Source organism: Lissotriton helveticus, chromosome 4_1 (assembly GCF_964261635.1).
Source record: "Lissotriton helveticus chromosome 4_1, aLisHel1.1, whole genome shotgun sequence".
Classification (NCBI taxonomy): Eukaryota; Metazoa; Chordata; class Amphibia; order Caudata; family Salamandridae; genus Lissotriton; species Lissotriton helveticus.
This window is the reverse complement of record NC_136063.1, coordinates 919,130,549-919,149,718: the sequence shown is the minus strand read 5'-3', so window position 1 is coordinate 919,149,718 and position 19,170 is coordinate 919,130,549. Positions and strand designations below refer to the sequence as shown.

The following is a 19,170-nucleotide window of genomic DNA, read 5'->3' as shown; positions in this document are numbered from 1 at the left end:
ATGAATGAGGTGCAAAATAAATATTATTTTGAAAGCTGTCAGTTGAAGCGTCTGTTTAATCATCTAATGAATTCCAGAATTCGATGTGTTGACAAGATGTTTACAGTAGCCACTTGTAGAACGAAATTCCCATCTATTTTGAAATATAATTACCACCAATTGGCGGTCTCACATTACCAGGCTGGTTTCTGCTGAGCCGGAGTAAACCATCACTCCTCTTCTGGGTCTATTGATATCTCATGAAACCATATTCCTTGCTATGGAATACAGTCAAAGGTAATCATAAAACAGGGACTGAAAAAAAGATGCAAAAGGAAGGATAAGATCATCTTTGTCCCTGCGCACAAATACCTCTTGGATAATGAAATGGTGCAAGTAGTCTATCTTTTGTTATATCTGCGACTGACTATCGTCTGCTGGGTATGCTGAAACTGGTTGTCATTGTCAAGGTTTCTGACCTGTACACCCTGCTAATAGATGTTAGCCATGCTTGACAGTACAGGAAGTGGTCATGACAACGTAGTTGTGAAGCAGAAACCAGATTTATTCAAATCTGAACATGTCTTTATTGATGCTTTGAGAACATTACGCCTTTTAGACAAATTGTGGACTACCTTAGTCTGCTCTTTGCCAGGGGATTATCAAAGCCATTTTCAAATTGCTCCCCATCATACAGGACAGCTTGGAGAGTGACAGCAAGTGGGACAACTTATTTCCTGCACTACTTCTCCAGTAGGTGCAGATGCCACTGACACTAGGTTCACCAATCTTCACTTGGAAGCCTCCAGAGCAATTTCCAGGGAACTTTTGCATGAGTCTGGGCACAGTACATTTTGTCAGTGGCAGAAGCAGGGCTTCCACTGGTGCCAATGGCATCTCCTTTCTCATTCTGCTGCTCTCATTATCTATGCACACTATAGTATCAGCTATCTCTTCTGAAGAAGTATTTTTCTTTTCTCCACAACTCCTATTGGGAAGGTCCACTGTAGAAGGGCATGATGCCACAGGCAGCAGCATCAATTGTCTTAGGCCCTGCATGATGCTGAAAACAGGACAGATGTTTTATGACTCCAGAACAACTGTTTCGACCTCAAAGTCAGTGTCAAGGGCCTTGAGTCAACATCTTTTAAGACAGGAGCCTAGACTTCCGGCATTACAGTAAAGGACAGGTATTTGTTAGTGATGGGTGGGAGGGCTTTCAACATCAAGTGGTAAATAGGCAGCATTACGCTATACTAGAAAGTGCTCCGTGGAGCATGAAAAAGAGGGTGATAACCGCATCAGGGATGTGACATGGTTGGTTATATAGTATAGCTGTATGCCTCCTCCAAGCACCTAGGGATGTAGGGCACTCAAATTGAAGAGAGTCTTAGAAGCGCTCTGAGGGGTGCCATCACTGCATGAGACTGCTTGAAAATTAGGCCGTGCAGAAAGCAGAAAAAACACGTATAAAAGTCTTAGTTTAAATTAATTTCAGCGTTTCTATTTTTTATTTTGTTTGCCAAACATTCACATGTTGATAAGAGGGAACATTCAAAACACCATAGGAATCTATTAAAAGATCCAAGGTTGGATAACTAGTAATGTTGAAACCATAATGAAGCCAATGGGATCGGTGAACTAACGTTCCTGAAGAGGAACCAGGTTAATGATGAGGAGTGTGGGAAGGCATAAAATTAAATAGCAATGGTAAACGCATTAGGTTTCGCTTACGGGTGATTAATATTTTTTTTTGTTGATGTAAAGTTTAGCCTGTTAAGCAGTTGTGCAATATAAGTTACTGAAACTCCATAAAAGTGTTATGACATATTGTACAGTAACTGGTTGTAATGTATCGCGGGGAAACTAGGTAAAAGGCGTAGGACAAAGAAAAACAAACAAGCAGCGGCCAAGCACGTTTGGAATGAATACATCAGATTTCCGGGAAATATCCATTTCAGAAACCTTTCACTGAACAATCAAAAACTGAATGATTGTAACTCTTATCACAGAAGATATAAGGAGAAGGAGTAGGTGTCTAACTCTATCCCATTTATTTGCCTGTATGTAACCAAGGTAATGATGAAATAGGCAACAACGGTAAGCAAACTGCCTTTAACACCAACTACAAAGATATTAATTGAAAAAAAGGACAAATAAACATAACATGTATAACCAACAGAGGCAACACATTTTTTAAATGTCTGCTTTAATGGAGTACATAAGCATGTAGGCTAAAAGCTGCTGGCCTTTACAAACCTCTCTATCCTCTCTGACATACTGCCCCACTCTAGCTGCCTTGGATTAGGAAACAGACTCCTGAGCTACAAGGACTGTTGTGTTACAGTACCTGCAGCAGCTGGGGCGTCTGGACTTTGCTTGTGCAGCTGTTTTTCTGCGACCATGGGAAAGCCCCTCAGCACCGCCTGCTCCATCGCTTCTGACAGAATCAAGACCACAGTCGTCAACCCCACAGCAAGCAAATCACGCTGTTATGGAGCTCGGGCGATCACGGCTCAGTCTCTGTTCTGCTCCTGTGTACTGCTTGCACAGAGGAGTAGATGCCCGCAGCAGCGCACGAACCCTCAGATGAGAGCCGCAAAACCGCACGTTTACTGTGCGCAGCTCACTTTACCCATTCACAGCAACCTGCTCAAGTGGGCTGGCTGCCTTGACAGTGACACAAATGTGGCTACCACACACGTGTCCAGGAAATAAACCAGCAATAGTACAGCCCATCACCCATGGTTAAATGCAGTTGCCATTCTGAAGTAGTCGTGTGTGACTCGGATTTGAAGAAGATCCAAAATTGAATTACCTGTTAGGCCGTGTTTCATACATAATTATTGATCTTTTTTTATATGTATTAAAAATATAGCAACATTTCCTCATGTGGAATTAATTTGAAAAATGTAACTTTTTTAAATATTGAAGATAAAGTATTTTGGATTTTGCTTACAGTACAGGTTCTTTCAAGAAATATACCATAAGGACTGGCATTCCAAAGTGGAGACTTTGAAACTGCTCTGACGTGCCGGCTATGTTAGGAATGGCTCCTATGTGAGGCAGCTTCATTTAGGGCAGAGTTCGCATGTACGCTGTACCCCTGGAGCACCTCAAATGTCGGCTCAGTGTGTTTGAAAGGAAGAGAGGTTGAAGGAAGCAGGGAATCTGTACAGAAGGGGCCATGTCAGAGCCTAACAGGAAGCAACCCTGGCAGGGCAAGCCAGTGCAAGTGCTGTGCATGCAAAACCTTTAAAAAAATAGTTCCACAAAAGCGGATGGAAACAGTACTTGGTTGACGGGAAGCTGATAAGAGAATCACACGAGTAGCAACACGAGGACAGTATGTTACCGTCAATAGAAATGGAGGAAAAGTGGCAAGCACAGGAATTAAAGAAAAGCAAGGAAAGTAAGGGGGCGGGATGTAAGTTCCCTTTAAGATGTATATTAAATACAACAGATTTCACAAGCACAGCACTAGTGAAACCTAAAAATGGCCCAGTTTGTGACTAACATTTTGCAAGTTGTTTTCAAGAAATAACTGATTGCACTTTGAGTTTGCACTGATGGCAAAATACAGTTTACTGGAGGAAGGCCACAGCAGTCAAACATTCATCTCACCTGCCAGATGTTTGTGTTCCTATACATGTGTTGTATACATGTGTATGAGGAAACAACTGTTCAGTGTGTCTAATTATGTATTCTTTACTCTTGGAGGTGGAACAACAACAGAAAATCACTTAAAGCAGGCTGTAGGTTTACTTGCTACTGAATATTTATGCTTTGCTTCATAATTACTTTTTAGCAGGTGTCGGTGCAGTGGTTGAGGTTCACTGTGTAAGTTTAATGCATAGTTTGGTGGTGGGTGTAAAGTATACAGCTTACAACAGCATAAGATTACAGACACCAGTAAGAGAATAAATCTTACCTGTTAAGAGCTGTTAGTGTATGAGTATGGTGAAGGGAAAATGCAGTCTCTTTAGGAGCCACAAAGAGCAAATTGTTTAACAGGCTGCAAACTGCAGACATGAGTGGCGGTGTCACTATGGCATACTTCTCATTCACAATAGCAGACAGTCGAGAATGATCTGGGCTGGGAGATGCAGTTGTTATAATATCATTGTGACCTACAAACAAGATTGAAAAAATGCACTTTATCTCATATTTAAACACTTGGTAAATGTTTACATCTGATTAAAAAGATTTAAAAGATAAGTAAAACCAGTTTAAACAAATTAAAGTAATTTTCAATACAAACTAGAAATACAATGGTCAGTCTCAGAAATACAGTCGAAATCAACTTATGAAGGATTTGCACATTGGAAATAAAGCCATATCTACATTTTAGCTTCAACAGTTTTACGAAGAATCTCAAAGAACATTATCTAAATTTTTAAGCATAATATGAGAAAATCCAGGTTTTGGGATGGACAACATGCTCACCATACGGAGCCACACTGATGTCACTATAGAATATTTCTTTTCCAGCTATAAGTGCTGTAGAAGGTACTCAAACAAATCACAACAGAAGAGCAGCAGATAAATATTAGCCTCATATATGCTTAACTAATGTTAGAGGCTGCGTGGTAGCACAAAACTACATGATTAGTTGGCTGCAAATTGTTTAGAGGTTGTGATATGGCTTGGGCCATGTTCAACCTTCTCTGCAACTGCAGCTCAAAATTCTGGACATGTCATGAGCTCTAGAATTCTTGAGTGAAGCTGTATTTAACTGATAGATGGAACAGAAGATGGTTGGTGCTCCGTAAACTGTTACTACTGCTGTTACTACCTGAAATGAACCTCAAAGCTATCATTGAGAGGCTTACTTCCTTATTTAGAATCTTAACACTGACGACAAGCACCAGAAGACATGCAAGGAAGAGGACTATCTACTTCCTAACAATCCTATGATCTTCATTTTAACTGTTAGTGGAACAAACCACTCATTGAAATCAGCTATTGTTTGTAATCACGTACCATTACTTCGTTCTGCAGCAGTCTGGAACATTTCTCATAAGGTGACAAAGCGAGTGTTCATCTTTGCATTGATTCTCTCTCTGACGAACAAGTTACTTACCTTCGGTAACGATGTATCTGGTAGAGACACAGTCTAGCCGCAGATTCCTTAACTTTGAATATCCCCAGGTGTCAGACTGGATCCGAAAAACTTTCTGTAGCAACACCTCTGCGCACCAGGGGCGGCGCAGCACAGCTCCGCCCTGACGTCGTCCACGGATGTGACGTCAGCAGAGCCATATATGCCCCTCCCAGCGCGCTGACGTCAGTTTTCGTCGGAGAAACTTTTCCGCACCATAACGCAGAGCCAACACCAAAAACTGTCAGAATATGGGAACAGTGTGCGAAAACGAAGAAAAATAGAGCCATAAAGGACAGTGCCAGGTACTGTATTTTGAAAGCTAGTAAAAGGAAACAGCAGAGCACCGCTCTGAGAAACAACCCAACAGAGTGAAGGCCAAACCACCTGTGGAGGTAGATGAAGATGTGAAAAAACAGCATGGCAGACAACAGAAAGTCTGCAACTATAAAGCATAACTGTAAAGGAGAACAAGTCCAGAACATAGGAACAAGGACAATTTCACCACAAGACGTCATCAGAAAGAGACGTTGGAACCCCAATAAGAGAGCGAGAGAATGTGGCAGAGCCCATAGACTTGAGCCAATGTGTCGCAGGGGTGGTAAGAGACCCCAAGGCGACGGAGAAGGGGAGAGTGGGAAAAAACATGAATAGATCCCATACCGTACAATCCAGGCACAGGGTTGTAAAGGACACATGACATATGAGCATACTGCCAAATCATGAGAATGGGCGGAGTAGGGCAATGAAAACAGAATGAACATTTGGTGTAGGAGTGAAGTAAAAATGTCACCATGTAGAAAGGTGAAGCCACCTGGAGGAAGGCGAGTATAGAAAACCCAACCTGAAAAGGTCCTCACAGAACGGGGAGGACATGCTGAGTTAAGGAATCTGCGGCTAGACTGGGTCTCTACCAGATACATTGTTACCGAAGGTAAGTAACTCGTTCATCTGATAGAGACATCTAGCCGCAGATTCCTTAACTTAGAATAGATACCAAAGCCATACGGATAGGCGGGTCTGCGACTGAACCCCATTAGGTTGCCGAGGGAACGTAGCCATCAACAAGGTGACGAAACACGGTGGGGACCGCAAACCAGAGCAGCCACACCAGACCATGAAGCTCAGAAAAGAGCGGAAAACATGGGGTGGCAAAAGCACCACAAGCCGTCTAAGAACAGCATGAAAGCATCTACTAGATATGTCGGTGTGAAAAGAACAGGTCATGACTTTGGTAAGAAGTGGAACTGAACCTAGGGTTTGATGGATCAATATTATCTGGCATACCGACTGCAATTAAAACTCAGGGAGATGGCAACTGGTATGACAGAGTCCGCGCATACCGGTTAGCATGCACAACAGTAGAAAGAAGCACTGTGAAAACCTGCAGCAGCCAAAATACATGGGAGAGCATAGGCAGGATGGCAATTTATGGCGAGAAAGTGCTGGTAGTACTAGAAATTGAAGACACGCCAGTATATAGTCGGTATGTGACAAGACATGTGAAAGGGCAGACGGCAACCAGCAGAAGCACCTAAAACAGGACTACAGTAAGAACGATAGTTCAGTGGAAGATCGGACGACACATAAGCAGACCGCGTGGACGTTAGAACTACCGAAATATAGGGAAGACCGTCCTGTAGGGCAGCGTGAGCGGCCTAGATGAGAGACAAATAGCAAGAAGGTAACCATCAAAAAGGGTACCAGGCATGTTAGACACCCACAAAAGGGCTCGTAGTATGAGCCTACAGGGTCAAGGACCACGTACACCGTAAGAAGGGACATTGCCTGCATGATTGTGCCGTGTAAGAGCACAGAGCAGATATATGAGAAGAAGAAATACGGTCAAAACTGAAGAGTAACACGAAAAAAGATTAGGGCACACGAAAAGTACCAACAGCTATGTGGAAGCAGAACTGGACATGACAATGTCCAGACCTGCAAGCAACATCAGTCCCTCGCCTGGTAAGATCAACGGTCCTCCGCAAGACAGATGAGGAGATGGAGCCAGACACAATAGTGGAAACAGACATGACCAACCCAATGGTCCAGGGGCCCAAAAAGCGAGTATCCTGAAGAGAACACTCCCCTTGAGAGTGTGACAGTCTGAACCCAAAGCAGAAGTATGGAAAAAACCTGTGAGGAAGCACCAGGGAATATGGTAAAAACTCCTGTTGGGAAAGTGGCCAGAAATCGAGCACATAAGACAATGTACAGCAGAGATGTACATGGTAAATCCACTACCTTCAAAGACAAGCCGAGTAAGGGCTGACCATAGAAGCAACAACGCAAACATCCTATAATAGCAGACATACCAAGGTGCAATCCAAGTTTGCGCCAATACTAATAAGCGTGTTGCACACCAGCTTTTTCCCTTGCGCAAAACGAGGACAGGTCATCAGCCGTGAAAGAACTGCGCCTGAACTGAACAGAACAAGGGCCTTACGAGACAGTGGCCATCAAAGAAGAGCAGCCATCATAGACAAGAGGATCACTGCAACATTGAAAAAAGACCTTGTCAAGGCAGGCGAGGAAGAGGCCGCACGGTAAGGAACCCATACCGAGGCATAGAAGTACCACAGACAACTGGAGCCAACTGCAACCTAAGTGCAATAGAGCGATGCTAACGTTAGCATTGCAGCCGAAAATAGGACAGCCTGACCCCCAGGAGGTGGTCCGTGAGTAAGATTCCTTAGGAGCATACCAAGGCTAAAGCAGTAATCCAATAGCCAGCAAATACCCCACATAGGGTAAGTCTCAATCCCTGCAAGGGGAATCCTCTTGGGCAAAGCACACATTCCGAGGACTGAAAGGAAGACAGAACCAGCCGTCCGGTTGTACTGAACAAATACTGAGATAGGGGAACAACCGCTTACAATATCACGGTACTATTCAAGAACCCGGGACATTTTTGAAAATCAAACCAACAAGGCAACATCTCCTATGCAGAAGAAAAAGATACTACAAGGCAGAAAGCCATGCCTCAGAGTTACGGTAGCCCAGACATGAGGAGGGAAACCGCTGAATCTGCGTGGCTGTCAAAAAGGACCACGCCATTGAATGGCAGATCTCTAAGAGCATCCCGAACATTGTCTGGGAAACGACTGTTGCGCAGCCATGCATAACGTTGCAAAGCCACAGACCGAGCAAGAGCCCTTCCCACACAGTCAGTTGCACCAAGGGAAGATCGGAGGAAAAATTGCGCCATTCTCCTGCCATCAAGAATAAGGCGATGTAATTCTGCCCGTGGCCCTTCTGGAATTGAAGGAAGGAGGATCTCGACTAAATCCCAAAGGCCAGAGGAAGAGTGTGCGAACACGCAAGAAGTATTTAATGCGTGGATGACTGCACTGGCAGAGGCAAAAAGCTGGCGACCACGTGTCCAACCACCTAGACTCCCTGGTGGGAGGTAACATCGGCAAAGCAGAGGAAGGTTGCAAGTCAAAAGCCGCCTGAACAACTAGACCCTGAGCTCTAGGGTGAAGGGACAGGCAGAGTGGATCATCCGGGGCAGGATGGTGTCGACGAGCAATGGCCCGATCAACAGGGTCACCAGAGGAGGGCCTCGCTCATGTGCCAAGCATGATGTCAAATAAAGATCCCCCAAGGGGCATCAAAGGCTCCACCTCAATAGGCTCCATGTGGAGAAGATCCAGTAAAGGATCAGAAGGCAGGGAAACCACAGGGGGCTGAAATCAAAGAATAGCTGCCACCCTGCGAATAGCCCGTGCGTAGGCAGCACTAGCCTCAGGTGCCATTCTGGGAGGCGCAATAAACTGTCGGTAGGAGACGGTAGGAGACTAACCCTTCTACTCGACAGGAAAAGTGGAGGAGTCTGAGGCTGATCCGAAGGCCATGCAACACTAGGTACCTGCACCATGGGGCACCGAAACGCCCTCGGACCCAGGGAGTCCAGAGGAAAGTCAACCTCTTGCAAAAGCGGAGGCTTAGGCGCCGGTGTCAACTGCCGCCGTGTGGGAGTCCCATCGACGTCCGAGGAGTCAAGAGGAATGTTAACCTCATGCAAAAGAGGAGGCGTAAATGTCGGCACCGGCGTCGACCAACGCCGATCCCACCGCAATATGCGGGGAGGAATGACGTTGACAGAGCCTTGAGCCGGGCGCCGCCTCTGACGTCAGCGCAGGAAGCTGCGCAGGGCTATGCGGTGACTGGAGGGATGGGCTGGACGGGCGACTGGGAGGGCCCTCTGGGCCGTGTCCCGTCAGCGTTGTATCAACTCCGGAACCGGAGTCAATGCACACAGCCGGCGCCAAGGACGAATCCGTTGGCGAATTGAATGGTGTCTTTGTTTGGGTCAACAATGCTGTTAAAGCAGGTGTCTTCGTTGATGGCGGTTCCATAGATGTTGACTAGGTTTTCTTTGGCATTTCTGCCGTCATATGAATTTTGTTTAGACAGGGTTGTGGTTCACGGTCTTCTAGTCGACGAGGCTGTCAATGGTGGTGTCTCGGTCAATGGGACTGCTGTCTTTAACTATGGTGTCGTCGATGGGTTCTTCGACGACGGTTTTTGCATCAGGTCTGAAGATGAAGGAACCTTCTCATATACCCTTATTTATGATGGTCCCAACCTTGACAGCTTTTAAGGAGTAATGATCATCAATGTCGATCATTGGTGATGCTACAGTGGACAACGTCAACGCCAGGTCAGGGGAGTCACGGATAACAGATGTCATTGATGGTGTTAAAGTCGATGAATAATGGAATTTTGCCTCAGGGATTGTTGTGATTGGAAGAGATTTTGAGGATCTCTTGAGAGAAATTTATTTTATAGCTGGAGTTGTGGGTTCAGAAGGAATCTCTGTAAGTTTCATGGTGAGATTTTCTGAGAGCCTTTTTTGGTGGTTCTGAAGGCTCCTTATTATGGAATCAATCCCTTTCTTCAGGATTTGTCAGTTGTAGAGGAGTTATCACTCTATTTCTCAGAGAGAGGCCCTTTCTTTGGATTTTTTATTTATAACCACAACAGCAATCTTCCATCTCATCCCTTCGGAGTTTTCTGGGAGAAAGTGCGACACATTTTGAAGTCCTTGACTGTATGCTCAGGGTAGAGACGATAAATGCACTCTTTATGGGGCTCTTCAGAGTGTAGTCTCTTTTAGCCACAGGTGTCCCATGGCCTGAATCAGGCGCGCAACACCCATTGGGCTCACCGGCCTTCAGCCCCCTGTCGTGTGTGTCAGCCCGGGCTGAGACAGCTTTGCGGGCTGGCGACCCTCTAATTGCAGCCACACCCGAGTACTTCACAGGTCTCTAAAAGATGTTTTATTAGTTAATGAGGCTTTTGTTGTGTTTTCACCCCTTATTAGAGCCATTAGAGCCACTCTGCCTATGGATGGAAGAATTAGCTATCCCCAATCCCCCCCCCCCCGGAAATTATTTTCAGACAACCCCCCCCCTCTCAAATTTGACTATAGTTGCCCGCATGGCCTGAATAATCCTTTTTGGGATGTTTTGACATAGTGAGGTGATTTAGAGAGATAATATATAAAATAAATATCTGACCTGAATAGAATCTTCTTGAATGTAGCTGTATTGAAGGAAAAACCGAGCAGAGCTGAGGGAGACTACCATCACACGACCTGTGGTAGAAAATCTGAGAGACAGAAGCCTCTGTGGAGAGGTTTTTAAAGGGTGATGTTTCCTGATTGGCTAGACTTTGTCTTTTTAATGAAGTGACTAAGCTAATGAAGCAAATGTCTTTAACATTAACCTCTGTTTAGGTTTCTTCACTATTGCTTCATATGGTACTCACTTCATTGACCGGGAATGATTCAAGCATATGAAATTATGACAGATAAAATACTGGAGAATATCAAGGAAGCACATTTTTTAATAGATTCCATTAAAGTAGTAGTATATGATGTGTTGAAGTTTAACTTAAAATAAGCATGAGCAAACTGACCTTTAAAAATGGCACCCTAACTAGAAATAACTCAAACAGCATAGAAATTACCTTGGGATATCAGTCTGGTATCTGGCACCGAAGTGGTTGATATTGGAGGAACAGGAGCTTGTAGTTCAATCTCGCTCCCAACAGATGGGGACAATGGGAGGATCTTAAAAATAAAAAAACACAAACTTAGAGAAAGTTAGAGTTTAGGCCTATTCTAATCTATCAACAGGCAACTTAATTAACTTATGCAAAGGACCATTAACATTAAAAAGCTCCCCCACAACATTTGCATCAGGAGACAACTAAGAAAAAGGCAAGGTAGTGTAAGACTTATCCACAAAAACATGCTGTAAAGGAAATTGTTTATCCAAAAACAGCATTAGCCGTTTCAAATATTCACATGTTTGAATCATTTAACTTGATCAGGCTGGAGCTCCCTGGTAACTTTAAACAGCAGTAAATGACCGCCTGGAACAACACCTTCTCTCTGCCCACGAGAACAAATTTCCTGGCAGCTGTATCTCATCCAGGAAGATATACACCTACATGCTCTAGAAGCAGCCAATATCTACGGTTAGGGTGATAAAAATGATTAAAATGCTGTACTGGCTGGTCTCACACCAACAGGCCAATAGTCTCAGAGATTAGTGATGAAGCAGGTCATACACATTGGGCCCTGCAAGACATTGTGTTGTGAATCTATCTAGGACCCTAATTAGATATCCCCGATTCATGCCCTTATTTGGTTATAACAAAACATGCCCTTATAAAGGCATAAGAATCATGCCCATATTTAGCCATAGCCAATGCAGTCCAAATACGGCAAGGCTACTCCCATAGACTCCTAGAAAGTACAACGCGTTCTTTAAACAAACCAAGCCTCCAGCAGCCCAGGAATTCCCCCTGCTTTTGTTTTGATTTGTACAAGAACTCCTGGAGTCCAGAAAGAACTGTTAGTTGTTAGTGACGTCTTATGTCCAACCTTACGTAAAACACGGCACCTTTCAGGTATAAATATACCAACGTTGCCTTAAGCAAACACACGGTGGTTTGGAGCAGAGCGTCTATCTACTTGCCCGATGCCCAGCTGATGCGAGTGCTGAAGGAAGCCGACCCTCCCATTTGACGCACTGAGAGAGACGCTGTCTTTTCTCCTGCCGAGAAATCCAGCTCGGGTGTTTCCAGTCACCCTTGCGGGTTGCTGGGAGATCGAGTCCTGAGACACGAGATACAAGACCTCCTTCATTCTATATACCAAGGTACGGAGCTGACTAAAACCTTAAGAGATTTCTTGATTCAGATTCTTGGCAAATAAACAACTTAACTTAAACTGCAACTTACTTACTCCTTCCCAAGTATTAGGCTTAGGTCAGGTACACCGGGGTAGGCGTATATTAGAAGCACCAGTTGAGTACGTTAGTTAATTTTTTTTATGTATGTATATATTTTATCCGTTTTAAAGTATCATATGGCTAAGAAACCATATCAATGCTTTTACAGTATTATTTTACAATACTCCTTTTACTGTACGCACTTTACTTCATGATAAGTATTGCAATTGTGGCAATTCATTTCTCTTGCATGAGAAAGAAGACTGCTCAATAAATAACAACTTTTATTGAAAACGCCCATATCTCTATTTCTCTGCACTCCTGGTGAAATTAAGATTGCACGATTGACTGAGTGAAATAGCTGTCTATTGTTTTCACACGACTCTGGAGATATACTCTTTATTCTGAGGGAGCAAAGTTGTCATGTTTATGCGGTTGTCAGAAGCTAATCCCTTCTTGTCTATTCAAGAAAATTAACACCTCCTTCTTTACTCGAGTAAGTTTCTAGTGATCTCTGAGCTAGCTGGCAAACCTAATTAAGTCTAACATAGTCAGTAGAGACCTAGATGACCTCAGTCCTACGTCTAAACTGCTGTTTATGTTATTCCAATGCGCAGAGCCTATTGGGAATATAGGAACTACACTACAATCGCCTGGGCCTTTGCCCTTTATTGCAAGGAATTATACTCTGTGCCAAGGGACAGGGCGGCCGGCAATTGCCTCTTGAATGCGGTCGACGTCCCATCCCTCCCTCAGGAAGACTCCCAACTACTTGACGATCCCATCATGATCGTGGAGGTCCGGGATGCCTTCTCAGGGCTGAGTCCCGGGATAACTCCAGCCCCAGATGGGTTCCCCATGGAATACCTGATGAAAAACCGAGTCTTCCTTCTCCCCCATCTTCTTGCCCTTTTTGAAGAGACATGTCACCTGGGTTCCTTCCCAGAAAACCTGGCTCTGCTACAATAGTAGTCATCCCAAAAAAGCCTCTGCCTCCTATGGCCACTACCATCCCATCTCCCTACTCAACAGTAAAACAAAAATCTTTGCCACGATCCTAGCTAACAGACTGAAAAGAGTGCTGCCAACGTTCGGCCACCCAGACCAATGCGGCTTCATGCCACAAAGAGCACACAACACTGCATTTGACGGCTCCATGTGGCTCTAGCCCACCGCCACTCATTACAACACGACTTAGCCTTGCTCCTTATTGATTTCGAGAAGGCATTCGATAAGGTGGACTGGGACTACCTCCTTAAGGTGCTAGCTCGTGCTGGCCTTGGCCCGGGTTTCAGAGGTATGGTTAATGTGCTCTACTCCCACCCCCAGGCCCGGGTGCTAGTAAATGGAATCCTTTCTGACCCGTTCACCATTAGGCACTGCACAAGGCAGGGTTGCCCCCATCCCCCCTCTTCTTTGCCTTAGAAATTATGCCCCTAGCCTAACTCATTCATGGCGACCCGCTATAGAGGGGTGGAGGTGGGATGTCAACCATGAGGACCACATTGCCCTATATGCGGACGTCCTCCTGTACTTGGCGGACCCAGCAAAGAGCGGCCCCGATGCCTTCACCTACTTAAGGCCTTTGAATATGCCTCAGGACTGAGATTGAACCTAGCCAAATCAGTGCTGGTTCCCACGGCCCCATCAAGGTACTGCTTTGATTGGCAGTCGAGCATCCCTCTTCGCAGGCTGAGTTTAAATATTTGGGCGTGTGGGTGGCGCTGCACTCAGAGCTCACCTGGGCCCTGAACCTACCATTGTTGCTCCGGAAAGTAAAGGTGGACCTGACTAAATGGCAAAGCCTCCCCCTTAATGTGTTGGTCCGTATAGCCTTGTATAAAATCATGATATTATCCCGCTTCCTCCATATCCTCTTGGTTCCGAAAAGTGGAGGGGGATGCTGGAACATCTCTATGGTGAGGGTCAAGGCAGCGATTAGCACTCATCCACTGTCAATTAGGTCCCTATGAGGGCAGGCTGGGCATGTCCAACTTATAACTTTACCATCTTGCCTCTCAACTCCTTGTCGCCTACGGCTAGTTCAAAGGAGAGTGGTCAGACCCAGACTATAAACTAGAACTCTCACGGCTCGGCTTCTCTACTCTGCGGGCACTGATGTATGGTGTCCGATGCCCTACTAACTGCAATGGGATGGTAAACTCATACAACAAACTCCTCTATGGCACGGCGCCTGGCTGAAGGAAGTGGGAACACTCACAGGCTTCAGGACATGGGATGACATCAGGATTTTCCAACTTGGGGGCATGTGGTCAGGGACAAACATGCACTCATTCACAAATCTACAGGAGACATTTGTCCTTGCACGCTCTCAATTCTACAAGTATCTCCAGGTTAGGCAATCCCTCTATACCCACATACGCGACACAGAACCCTGCCCAGAATTCAACCCACTAGAAGTCAAAATCCTGATCGTTAATCTGGGACACGGAGGGGTCTCACAAATCTACTGCACCCTCATAATCAACTCTCCGGCTCACTCAATGGCCTCCAGATCTGGTGGGAGGTTTGTGTGCGTCCACTAAAAGTGGATTGGCATGACGCTCTGATTGCTCCCCGTGAGCTCACCAGCTCCTCCGAATTGCAGCTAATACAAACTTACTACCTCCATTGGCGTACCTCCCCCCCCTCAAATCAGCACACAGCTGGACTCCGGCCTGACGCCACTTTCCCCAGATGCGTAACAGCTTCTTCCACGTGATCTGGTCCTATGTGACAATACAAACATACTGAGCCGCAATAGTAAGAGAACTGGCAGAGGTGCTGAGGTGGGCGGTTTCCCTCTGCCTCAACCTGATCCTTCTGGGAATAGCAGAGGTTGCCGGAGGCACCAGGGCTGAGAAGGCCTCCCTAGGTACGGCCTTTCTGGTTGCAAAGCGCGACATTGCGACAAAGTGGCTGAACCCCGCTCCCCCGACCATTGCAATGTGGCCTGCGGGGTTGACTGGTTTGACCAGCAGGAGAGGGTGGCGATTGAGGAGAGGGGATGTCCCCAAAAGTATGGTTGTGTGTGGGGGAAGTGCCTGCAACTTTGACTTGCTGTATCCAATCTGCGGCACTGGAGGGACTCAATGGTCTATCTCTGAATATGTTCTGGCTCACTTGGGTGTAACTTGTGCAAAAGATACTTCTTGCTTAATTTGTGCCTTGATCTTGTTGTCCACCCAGTGGCTGTTAAAACACAATAAAATCATTTATCAAAAAAAGAAAACCGCAGTCAATGGTGTTAAAATGGCCAAAGGACCAAACCGAAACCTTAGCCAATGAGGCTGAAGTGCTGAACTCCTCTCTACTCTCCTTAATGGCTACCATAGCTCAGATTAAATGGCACAATTGTGGAGGATACAGCTAATAGGTAATGAGCCAATGACTGGGAAGAGGAGGGAGGGTCACTTATTAATCTAAGAAGATATTGATATTGGAGAGCTGGAAATACAAATAAGTAACATATGACTCAGTTTTCTTCTCCAGCAGTGGATCTTACCAAGATCCATACACTTGAATGAGAACAGCAAGCAGTACTTCAAATGTGACTAAAGTGGAAAGCAGGAACAACTGTACTGAAACAGGTTGTAGAGAACTGAATGTTTGGGTACTATATTAACTTCCAGGTAATAGTGCTTAGTGAAAGTGTGCCTGCGTTTATAAGTAGTTGAGCAGCAAATATTTAGGAGAGGTATTCCTGCTTAGAACATATTTGGCGACGCCATGCTACTCATAGAATGCCCCTGACTCTGCTTTGAAGCAAGTACAAAGCTTTACAGTGACAGAAGGTGATGCAGGCCGACAGCCAATGGAGAATTCCTGATTTAGAAAGCAGTAAACACTAGGCTGGTGAAGAGCAAATAAATGGTTAGATGTACAATTGTCTTTAGTCTTGTCCATGTAGAACCTGATACATCTGCGCACATCTAACAAATATATGGTGCTTTCCACTGATGAAGATGATGTTTGAAATAAAAAAAAGAGCAGAGAGTAACGGCTTCACATAGGTGAATGTCTGAGGGACCTTTGTAATGAACCTATGGTTGATGCGCAAAGTGACTGTCCTCTGTGATGCAAAGGTGCTGTTCCTCTATGTTGTACACTAAAGCTCTCCAACTCTCATTGCAAAGTGTAAGCTAGCCATAATGCAGTGTTCCTTGAGAGGAACTTGAGATGTGCCCAATGGATTGGCTGGGAGAGAGCAGATATGATGACCAAGCACTGTATATTCAAATCAAAAGGTACTTGCAGGAGGGTTTGGGGAGGTGTAGCCAATGAAAAAGCCTAAACAAGGTACTTCATGAATTCTTTGATGATCCTCTGGGAGAACAAAACAATGCATAATATGTCCTTCTAAATCTCAGTATTGCTGCTAAGGAGACTCTGACCAGGGTTATTTGAGATCTTCTTGCACTAGGTCCAGAAAGCGTGGCAGTACTTGACAGGCTGCATTGGAAAAGAGGTTAAGACCTTTATCAAGACACAGAAGTGCATACAAGTCAGGCCAGTATTTCCCTGCACTCCCATAAATGTTGAGACGGCCCAACTAAGCCATCAAGAACCAATCTGCCAGGTTGAGTGATTTCAGGTTGTGGTGGAGTATCAATACGCTGCGTCTAGATCAAAACTTCGGATTTTTCAACAGTGGATAAAGTGATAGTCTCCGCAGCTCACTGTATCAGAACAAGCGTAGCCACTGCAGACACTTCCTCAGCCCGCTGGAAATAAGAGCAAATTAGGGAAAGGTACTCAACGATGTCATTGAAAAGGTACTGCTTTGATCTCTGGTTGACAACATCTGCTGAGATAGTACAGGCATTTTTTATTTTGCAGACTGGCAAATAGATCTAGAGTTGGAGGACCCTATGACTGATACTGCAGCTGATTGCGGTAGGCACTCTCATTCGTGGCAGTCTTACAGTGCCTGACTGAGTGAGTTTGCATGATTATTTTGGACTCCTGGAAAGTGCTCCATGGAAACGTGCACCCTGATTGCTATGCCCAGTCCCCCTGCATCTGTGACTCTTGATAATGATCAAGACCTTATGCCCCCCGCTGTGCAATGTACTAAACTGGGGGCGTATTGTTTGCCTTAACCCAACACAGTTTGGCCCTCCAGTCTCAGCAACAACACTTGTTGTCCTAGTCTGATGGCATTCAGCTCTAAGATATTTATGTGGAGTGATTTACCTCATTGTTTCCTGTGAACAGTTCCTGCATGTGGGCACTTCCATTAAAGCAGCCGTTTTGATGATAACCCTGTCTGTGGTTGGTTCACGCAGAAAGCCGATCTTCTGGCCAGCTGGTAGCCTCCACCACAACAGCTTGTTTGAGGTTTCCGGAGATGACCATACTGTAATTCCTGGGTCCTGTTGAGTGTTATTATTGTTGGTCGAGCTCCTGCTGAATCAGTCTCATTCAGTGACAGAATAAAGGCACTGATCCTATCCATGATGACATTACATTGAACAATTATTTGTATGTCCTGACTGGGATCGACTGACTGCAACAGATTGTTGTTGCCAATTCTGAGTTTTACGACACATTGTGCTGGAGAGAAGGCTTTGCCAAGAAGGGTCTCTAAGACTGCTCTTAGAACCTGCAGTATTGTTGCTGAGTGGACGGAAGGCTTCCACACACTTAGAGTGAATCCTAGCTAATGGTAAAAATTGACACAAGTGGTTGTAGAAAGAGGAGCCTCTTTCCCTGAAGAAGCCTAGATGAGCTATTCATTCAAGTAAGGATATACCTGGTGAATATGTTTGCACAGAAAGGGTGCTTTAGGGGTGATGCACTCTGTGCATATCAGCGGGGTGGATTTCATGGTGAAGAGGTAGTAATGTACCGCCACAGAGGACTGGTGGTCTGGGTCTGAGGTGTGGGTTTATAGGGACATGGAAGTAGGAATGATGTAGGTCCAGGGTGGTAAGGAGCTTCCCTTCCTGAAGCAACAGGTGAACATCTGAAAGGATTGTTTTTCAGAAGCTTGTTTAGTTCTCAGAGGTGTCCATTCTCATGTTTTCATTTTGAACAAAGAAACCTTGGAATAAATGTAATTTGGAAGAGATATACTTTATTGTTCCTTTTTGAAGAGGAGGAGAATTTCATGGTGCAGCTCCCACTGGTGCATTTGGTGTCCTTTCCAGTGTGGCTGCTTGGGAGGTCGTTCTATGACTTTCAGTGTGTACCCAGAAAGTGAGATTAGGAACACCCAGAAAACAGTGGCAATCCATGGCCATGCAGAAGCAAAGCAGGAAATTCTCCTCTCTTGCTCTATATTGGGGGCAGGCTCTCGTTGCATCTCTTGGAAACAGTGGAGACACAGGTAAGTGCGGTGGGGTGGGGTGTGGCAGGGCGGGGTGTGGCAGGGCAGGGCGAGACAGGTGGGGGTGGAAGCTGACAGACGACGGAATAGGTGTTATTTACTTAATAATACCTATTCCGTTGTCTGTCGACTTCCCCCTCCCACCCTGCCCCCCAGCGTTTACCTGTGCCGGGCGCTACTACTTGGGAGTGGGTTTGGGAGGTATACCACTTTTTCCCTGCTGACTTATTGTAGTCTCGACAGCCTTGACCTCTGCCTGATGAATCGACTTTGTCATTACTTGATTGAATAAATGAGAACTATTGTGGACCTTGTCTGCCATACTGACTGGCTGTAACAACAACTGAAAGCTTGGAAAACACTGAACCCACAAAAGGAAGGGGAAGGAGAATAGTGAAGGGATCTGAGGGAAAGTGCCCCATCCGTATCAGATTTCATGCTTTGCAAGGCATTGTCCACATGCTTGTCAAAGTGATTCCATCAAAAGTAAAGTCAAATATTTTTCTCTGCAC

General features: G+C 45.2%; 1 protein-coding gene across 3 annotated transcripts in view; it reads right to left on the bottom strand.

The window, feature by feature from the left end:
• RTTN (rotatin) overlaps nt 1-19,170 on the bottom strand; it is an 891,871-nt gene that overhangs the window by 225,673 nt on the left and 647,028 nt on the right. For all 3 annotated transcript variants that reach the window (XM_078687523.1, XM_078687524.1, XM_078687525.1), the window contains 2 exons: nt 11,057-11,159; nt 3,911-4,109 (listed from right to left, as the gene is read on the bottom strand). In XM_078687523.1, the coding sequence (XP_078543649.1) occupies nt 3,911-4,109; nt 11,057-11,159 (302 nt within the window). The remainder of the gene's footprint in view (nt 1-3,910; nt 4,110-11,056; nt 11,160-19,170) is intronic.